This window comes from Dreissena polymorpha, chromosome 8, assembly GCF_020536995.1.
Source record: "Dreissena polymorpha isolate Duluth1 chromosome 8, UMN_Dpol_1.0, whole genome shotgun sequence".
Classification (NCBI taxonomy): Eukaryota; Metazoa; Mollusca; class Bivalvia; order Myida; family Dreissenidae; genus Dreissena; species Dreissena polymorpha.
Window position 1 is genome coordinate 107588249 of NC_068362.1, and position 9303 is coordinate 107597551.

At 33.8% G+C, this 9303-nt stretch overlaps 1 protein-coding gene across 1 annotated transcript; it reads left to right on the forward strand.

The window, feature by feature from the left end:
- Nucleotides 1-1228: 1228 nt before the first annotated feature.
- LOC127842436 (SID1 transmembrane family member 1-like) lies at nucleotides 1229-7534 on the forward strand. The gene is made up of 5 exons (XM_052371939.1): nucleotides 1229-1479; nucleotides 3760-3881; nucleotides 4065-4226; nucleotides 5540-5613; nucleotides 7451-7534. Exons 1-5 carry the CDS (start codon nucleotides 1288-1290, stop codon nucleotides 7462-7464), a joined length of 564 nt encoding a protein of 187 aa, XP_052227899.1. The 5' UTR covers nucleotides 1229-1287; the 3' UTR covers nucleotides 7465-7534.
- Nucleotides 7535-9303: the final 1769 nt, after the last annotated feature.

The window sequence follows — 9303 nt, forward strand, 5'->3', positions numbered from 1 at the left end:
CCGAAGATTGCATTATATTTAATATGTAATTTGGCTGATAAAATGGCAATCTATATTGCAACTATCTTAGTTTGAGATGAATAAATGATGTAAACACTCGTCAATAGATTTTATCAAGATAAATACGGATAAAACCACAAACACGTGTTGTTGACGTCCTAGCATTTAACATGTATATGCATATCAGATGATTTTACAACATGCGATCATTCATGTAACGAGGTGACCTAAACATAAGATAATTCAAATAGTATCTGTGTTTGAGATATTTAATTTATAGAACGCGGGATGATAAAATCAAGGTGTCCTTTTCTATAAAATGTGATATTCAGATAAAGGTTGCAAGCTATAAGCCAAGTCAGCATTTAATGTTGTGCATGGATATTCAATCGTTTCATTGCTGACCACACGCTGACCCCAAAATATAAAACCTAGTGAAAAAAATAGGGGTAAGTGGTTGCATATGCATTCATTATTTATCACGCTTCGTTGTTTTAAAGGAATAGGGCGCGAGCTATCGATTAAGGGGCAAAAACTAAAAAATATTGTTTGAAAGTCTGTCGAAGTTTTATTCGGGTTGACAAACGGACTGGAAATATTGCTTGGTTATCGACCGACTGTGAGTAAACGGCTGGACAGATTTTTTTGAAGTTAAAATTTTTTGAAAGGTTGTCCAATTGCCCATAGGAGGATTAAGGGATGCTTTGGATTAAAGCTATTTTTGACATTTTTGCGGCCCGCGAAGACAGGTCTATGATAAATTCTAGTTAATGACCTTGTTATGATTTCAATATCAGAGGGTGTTTTTTTCATGGCTTTTTGTCAAAAAAAAATTCTCATTCAACATGATTTTATATATTTATTTGAATATATTGGGCTCCTAAAAATAAATCAATAAATTAAAAAAAAATATCCTTGGAACGTTACTTCCACCTGTGACTGGGAGTTCATGCACAATTTCATGCTTGCTTACAGATTTGCAAGATTTTTATGCTAATTCTCCTAGCTATCAAACGTTTTCTAAATTGACCTAACAATGAGATTATTTCAATTTGAGAGTCCTCAGTATGGTTATTTGCATTGGGAGATTGGTAACTAAATAATGTCCTATAAAATAATCAGCATTTTCCTAATATCCCAGATAAAACCGCTTGTTGAGATTAGTCAACATGTTCAAAGCGTAAAGATCAGTTGATATTTATCTTGTACCAACTGCCACGGTGGATTACATCCACATTGCGATTTATTATGACATCTGCATAGTTAATTGTCTAGTCAGTGTTAAGGATGGCAACTCTTGCACCGTTCTTATTTGTTTTCTTTTGTTTATGTTTTTGTTTAGAGCAATGCGATGGTGCTAACATGATGTCGACCGTTTTGATGAAACTAAAAGAAAGTCAGTTTAACACCACGTATAACGGCACCACATCTTTGGACGATGCTATTGTCTATCGGTATAGAACAGACAGACTACCAGAGGTAAGTTCATTTTAACTGGTAACTCATGATACACAATTGAACATCTGTAAATTAATAATAAATAAGTAAACATTTTCTTTAATTATACAGTAGGTTGTGTCTTTGGGAAAGTACTTCCCCAGTATTTAGACTCCCGCCTGGGTTACTCTGATCTCTAGGCGATCACCATATCCCTAACGCAACTACGACCAAATGTTATTATGTTCTCGCGTTATTGTTCTTTCTGTAATAATAATTTACGACAACGTTTTAAAGGGAGGATTACACTAGAATCAAATTAAACCTATGACTCTCCGGAGGTTCGTCCGAGTTTTTGTTAGGAGGCATATCTCAAAAACTAACAGGTGCAAATTTGAAACTTGCTGTAGGTTGTAGATTCCAATGAGGGGAAGTATAATGCTCAAAAGTTATCACTCCTGCAACCATTGTGTATATTTATTACATTTTATCAATGGCATCTCCTGCAAATTAATCAATTTTAAACGTAGATCTAATCGAAGGGTAAATGCAGTGCGGAGCCATAATATTCGTTACGTCTATAAAGAATTTACCTACGTTTATAATGTGTTCTATTTGCATTCTGTTTACGGAATATCTTAAAAATTACTAGAGGGATATACTGGAAATATTGAAGGCAAATATATCTTACTAAACAATACACAAGGACAATAACTATTGCTTCTGTCGTATTTTTATAATGCATTCCATTGTTTGCAATATTTCAAATGTTTCCGTATTTTATCTTCATAGCTATTTTATGTAAGATCATCTAATTGCTTATAAGTGCAAAGCTCAGGATTCATACCACTTTCCTCGATAACTAAGTATGTTTTCGTTTGTAAAATGTTATGTGTATATTTTTGTGGCATTTCTTAAAAATTAAATTACGTATCAGAAAGGAAGTTTAAAGATAAATAGGCCCCTGTAATAGGACGTTCAGTGAGAAAGTGCCATAATTATTGCGGCTACCCTGTGCAGGGTGTGGTGAAACTTGACAATAACATTTCAATATTGTATGAAACATGTCTTCATTTTAAAATGTTCGTTATACCCTACTGGTATGACAGGGGTGTTTGAATCATAAAACTTATTATATACAATAGTTTTTTGAAAAATCCAATATCCCTACCATAGTTGATCGTAAAATGTGCATTTCTTAAAAACAGAGAAGCATAGTTATTTTGTTACTTGGGGTGGACAAGTTTGAAAACCCTACATGCGTCATAATTGGGGCCAACTGGGGCAGACCATACGATGAGAGGATGATTTATTTTTAATTTTCCCTGATCTTGGACTGATTTTCTTTAAGTCTTTCAAGTGTAGTGCGATGATATAAATTCCAGTTTTCAGCAGTGGTTCAATTACGGTCCTTGTAGGGCTTCATGTCAGCAAATGTGTGCGTTGTTTTAGCCGCGGGGAAACTATATGCCACATACGACTTGAAAATGTCAGCATTTTATATCGGTTATATATTTTACAGTTTGGTTAGATGCTTGGTATGAATTGAAGTTGTTCTTGTAACGAACTGTTGACATGTTCATCTATAGGTTATCCATGACCACAGTATTTCTTGTTTGAAATCCACTCGCTTATTTAAAATGTAGTTGTATAGGAAACCATTCCAGTCTGTCCCAGAAATAATTGGGAAAACATAATCATCTAATATCATCCTTAAATACTTTAAAATAACATTAGCCAACGTAAATATATAATAACAGGTTACTGCTAGATCTTTTTGTAATATATCAGGCAAGGCTCATTTTATTCGTTCCGAGCCTGATATATTACACAACTACCAGGCAGTAACCTGGTTTTTTTTTTGTTTATCATACCTCTACGTTCCCGATTTTAAAGAAATAATGAAAAAAAATCGCTAAAATGCTGCAGTTTTAGCGGGAAAGAATATGACTTTTGTCGCTTGACGTGTTTATAATAACGTCCTCAGTATGCGCGCTTAATATTTGTAAAAATGTTTTTCGCTGTTTGTGTTGCATTTTGTGTTTAAAATATATTAAATCTTGGTATCAAATTGTTTGTTTTGTTCAATCTGATTGGAATTTACTAAAACTGAGTACTTTATAGTTGATTCCGAGTTATATGACCATCCTCCACACATGACTGTTTTAAGACCTTCATGTTGACCATGATATATCAGGCAACGTTATATCAGGCAAATATCAATTCGGTGGTATGATAAATGATAATGTCACTTTCACCTAGAAGTAATCGAGTATATACATTTTATACATACCATGTTAAAACAGATGGTGTACATTTTAGACGGTTGCCGTCCGTATCAGCACCTTTAGTTCCAATTCTACTACGGTGTACCCAGTCCTGTTTGTGGTACGGGAACGATTAAATGTTCTGTCATGGCAAATACCTTTGGTTTTGAGAGACGTGTAAGTATTTTCCCTATCATCATACCGATAGTAATATTACTTATATGAAATACTTGTCCTCAAAATATTCTACGTAAAGTCTTTAAGTGTTGCTTAAAATTTATATTGTTTACTCAGTTTTACATATACTCATATGACATTATTTGTTCACGAACATTTCTAATTCACGTTTTTATTTTTCAGGTATGAATATAGTTATGCTAGTAGGATCTTGTGCCCAGTTGACCTAAACCGGAACTTGGATCAAGCTTTTCCTGAGGCGTTCACGGTGACCGTTTCCTCTCAGTCAACAGTTTCTGTGCCATTCAGTCTAAAGGCAGACATTCTTGAAGATTTTACGATCCAGTATGCCTTTATTTTGTTCAAGCACTTCAAAGCTTTTTAAATTGTATACTCTGTCAATAGCTTGCTTCAGTATCTTGAATTCCATTCACCTTTGTAGTGGGTCAAAATTGATATTTATAAATTTGGTTACAGTCTCATATCTGGTTGATGTTATGTATCCGATGGAAGTATAGCAAAAACAAAGTTACAATACACAAAACATAACATTACGCGAAAAATGAGTATAGCTAGCGTAACGTCAGCTATTCTCATTTTTATGCGTAATGTTGTTGCCCTGGATCGGTCAAAACAACGCCTAATTGGTTTAGACCATTATGCATGTACACCAAACGCAACACGTAGCCAAGAGTATTCACTAAAAAGAACAAGATGTGTTTGTGAAACACTATGTCCACATATATTTGACCTTTGACTTTGAAGGATGACCTTGACCTTTCACCACTCAAAATGTGCAGCTCCACAAGATACACATGCTTGCCAAATATCAAGTCGCTATCTTCAATTTTGCAAAAGTGTACATTTAATGAGCGATTTTGACCCATATATTTGACCACTGACCTTGAATGATGACCTTGACCTTTTACCACTCAAAATGTGCAGCTTCATGAGATACACATGTATGCCAAATATGAAGTTGTTATCTTCAATATTGCAAAAGTTATGGAAAATGTTAAAGTTTGTCCAAACAAACAAACCAACAAACCAACAGAGACTGCAAAAACATTATGTCCCCCACTATAGTGGTGGGGACATAAAAATAATAAAACTGAAAACATTGAAATAATACTACACAAATACACACACGTATATTTTGAAGTGTCTTTACTACAATAGTGAAATGACCATGGTACATAAACCGGGTCATTGTTACTTACTTAAGTATAACAAACTGGCTTCCAAAATATTTGTACTTCCGTTTAATTGTATCTCATTAGAACTATTATGTATTTCACCGAAAGTCAGAGATAAGACCATCAGGAAAACTTTACGACGCTTGTTGGTCTATTTGAGCTAAGTGAATGCCCAATCGCCATCACGGCCCATTTGTTATGTTTGGTGGTGTGTGATATGACTCGTCTTGAGTCATGTAATACACGATGATTTTAGATAATTATTTATCCTCGTAATGTATGCAAAGTTCCATTTTGTATCTAGTGTGATCCAAAATAAGTTAATACTATTCATACAGTTGCTATACATAAAAGGTAATATTCTGAAATATTCATTTGAATAATAATATTTTTAAAGAGATTCCAGGAACGTAGTGGCCTCCGCATCCACCCCTGTTTATTTGTTGTATACCTTTCCCGAAGGATTGGACTCGGTTCACATCCAAGCAAATTCCGTAGACAAAACATGTGCTGTTCTTTCCATTCAAGATATCAAGGTATGATACTCGCGTTGAGTCGTTTATCTTTAAAGTTGATGTTGTTAGTATATCAACAATAAAAACATGTATTCTTCAATAAATTGTCCTTTGCATACAACTGCAACCTGTTTCATTGACAGTGGTTTGACATACGCCTGAAGTTGTGTTTTAAGAAACATACTTCAAAAAACAACTTTACGGTTTCGACATTGACCTTATTTCAGTTCGCTGTATTGAAACTGCTATTTTAGAGAATCCTGATTGACCCATGAATTTATATCTATATTAAATATATGTTTAAGTCCCGTCGATTGACTTTGACAAACAAAAATATTTTCCAATCGTATTGCATAGCACATCGTTTGACTTTAAATGTAGATATAATGAACACAATGTAAAAAATATTATGTAAAAATACTAAGGAGAACCAACATTGTTCACATGCGAGAGTGGTTTATTAAATGCAAATGTCAAATTGTCTATACTAGATGGGACAAAGCATACACCACAACATTCAAAACAATAATGTTAAGAGCTTAGGTCACCGCCTTGGAAAGATAAATGAAGTTCGTTTGGGGGAGGGGGGTAAGCCAATATTGATGGCTATCTTAACCTCGCTTTTAGCCAATAATAAAACATAAAACGCACACGTATTAACAGAATCGTCGTATCATTGTTATGCCAATTAAACACTCAAAACTATGTTTAAAATTAATTTGCAAATTAATTAGTTAAGGGGTGTTGCGGCAGTTTATTTAACCGATGATATATTAATAGCAACACCGATAATGCTTTTATCACAACTCAATATTTGTGTTATCATTATCATCAGAAATTACCGAGTTGGTTTATAATACCATTGTCAGTGGTTCGATCCCAGGTGGGGTTAACTTTTTTTAACTTCTTTTTTCTATCTGTAATGTCATTCTTCTTTTATACTGGAGCTCTTTAGTCCTGTTGTTCACGTTTATCAATTTTAAGCATTTTATCACAAACTCCAAAACATGCCGAACACTGTGAAAAAGTGCATGTAAGTTATTAGTGATTAAGGTCGAGTTTGATACTGTATTGTCTAATGTTTTTTATTAAATATTGTTTTTTAGTAATGTCTTTTGGTAAGATGATGAGATTCCAGTAAAGATTGTAAACAATTTCTAATGTTTATGCATATTTCTAACAACCTATGTACCTGTACTTGGGTTTTGCCTAATTGCTGTTTTTTATTAAATTTTACGTTGACGGTACGGATTGTTAAAGCAAAAAAACTCTGTTAAAAATGCGGTGACCCCCTTTTTTATTTGCGTTTTTTGATTAAAATACGTAGATGAACATATTTGAGCAGTTTCGCAGAATTCTATTAGACAGAAAAAAAAAATTAAATTCCAGTTATGTGGCTACAATAGTGAAAAAATGACGTTTTTTTGGGTGACATAAAAATTATAAAAAAAGATGGAAAAAAATCAGCAGAACTGCAGCAACACCCCTTAATTGTTAAATACGCACTACTGCAACAGAGTAACTTCTCTGTGAGGCATGATGAAATGCAATCAATGCAAATTCGTTCTTGTGCAAGGTTTCAGAATATAGCAGAAATTGTTTGCAGCGTTATTTGAAACTCATATTTTAAACCCGGCAGGTAGACTATGATATTATTTCAGTGCGTTTTTTATTTCATTATACTGTCCTGGTCATTGTTCAGTCGCATTTGCTTAACAGCATTTCCCATGTTTGTCCTTGCTTTGCGTTTCTCGTTTATGAAGATAATTGCTTAGGTTTTGACCTTGGTTATCATATCTGAGTTATTTTTCCTATATTGTACTATGTATACTAGAAACACTGTTATTATTTTGTGCAGTGCCCAGTCTTTGACCTTGACTCTGATGTGGATTACCAGGGCAAGTACCAAACCATGACCACATTTGGGGCGATCACAGTTACTGTGAGTAATACTGTATACCTATCATATTTCATTTTATAATATTTTTTTGTAAAACACCTATGTTGGACGCACTGAAAATATATTCACGTTATAATCAATCCCAGCAGCTTCATAAGAAGAAAACACCCGTGGATAAAATGCTGAAAGCTTATACGTTATATTCCAGTAACGAATAGTATCCCTTTTGCCAGGAAAACTAAATGTATCCTATTTTAACGTATCTAATAAGAGGGTTACCAAATTAACTTTTTTATGTCTAGTCAACATGAAGTGGCGACGTGTATAAGGTCAGTTTAGTAGATACCGTAGATTCCAAAGGACACGGTTAATCTGCATTTTGGCATGAAACAAATTAGAAATGCATTATTTTTCAATTTGATATCAATTGATCTTCATCGGATGGTTTTGCCTTATTTTATTTTTTTTATTAAAGATCTAGTTTACACATAAAATAATTAACTCTTTACACCTTTATATAAATGTCTCACCAATTTTAACAACGTATTATGATAATAACCACAAATTTATATAAATTATTTGCGAATTTTCTCAACATATTGGTATAACAATGAGCTGAATTGTGCGAGTTGGTCAACTGCTATTTCAAACCTTACTCTTTTTTCCATCCAAATATACAGCAACACCACGTACATTTGTCTCATAAAATTACTACGTACGTTATTTAAGTTGTGCATAAACACTCAGGATAAACTTTCTTTATCCTTGCGCAAACCGTGTATTTTCTTTACACGTCATGTGTTATTAAATAGCATGATATCATGATACTCTCCCATAAAGATATATCTACACCACTAATAACAAACGGGCCTTTCCTGACTTTCCATATGAAAAAGTTTACAGTAAGATTAAATCTGGCTTTTCAGAAACTTTGAAAATGCAACTTTTTTCTGAGCACTTAATTCCAGGTTAACCGGTTGTTACGAACAACAGAAGACTTCCACTATTGACCAATGGTTTATAATACCATACTTTACAAGGGCAAATATAACATATATAATATTTCGTACTAGAGAGCCAAACTAATGAGTCTGTACTGGATTACTTTACTTCAGTAATTACTTATTTATTTATAAAACCGAAACAATGTAAACCTTTTGCTGCATTGTCGGCCACATTGTCATCTACTACCACTTTGTACTCAGAACTCCCGCTATTGGAAGAAAGCTAAGACCGTCTCGTCTGTGCCATGTTGTCTAACTTTGATGTTACCATCGGAACCGACTCGTCAGAACAATTGAACTTGTATGGCATATATATCACTTTTAATCGCAAAATCCGTTCTGCTCTCATCTTCACTCAGATTGTGTTTTTTTTTCGTCATCTGTGTCGTCGTCCAATGGATGAGTTGTAAACTCAGAAGTGTCGGTTTGTGTCACTATGTGTGTTTGTGCGACACAATGTCAATGTTTTTACCTATTTGCGAATGAGATAAAACGCCAGAAACTCTGTTTCCCGTAAATATTATTCGGCATTGTTCATCTTATTTCGGGCATGCTTGTTGACTTAGTACTGATCTTCTTTTCCCTTTTCAAATTATGCTTTAGAGTCTTTTATTTCCGAGTGTCTTCAATTGAAGACTATTGCTTTTTGTGAACGCATTTGTATTTCATTAGTTGTTATAAAACATTTATGAAATACCTCTTTCGGGACTCAATTTATCCTAATATATACACTTGAATAACATATAAAATCTTAATTGATGACATATTTGAGGTGAAATCAGTTTGAATCTCAACGTGTTACCCCGT

What these genes read in the sequence shown, in the direction of transcription:
- LOC127842436 (XM_052371939.1), top strand. Translation starts at nt 1,288, where the DNA reads ATGGCAACTCTTGCACCGTTCTTATTTGTTTTCTTTTGTTTATGTTTT. An exon ending in GAACAGACAGACTACCAGAG is followed by an intron (nt 1,480 to 3,759) that starts GTAAGTTCATTT and finishes TGTACATTTTAG; the next exon opens with ACGGTTGCCGTCCGTATCAG. An exon ending in CCTTTGGTTTTGAGAGACGT is followed by an intron (nt 3,882 to 4,064) that starts GTAAGTATTTTC and finishes TTTATTTTTCAG; the next exon opens with GTATGAATATAGTTATGCTA.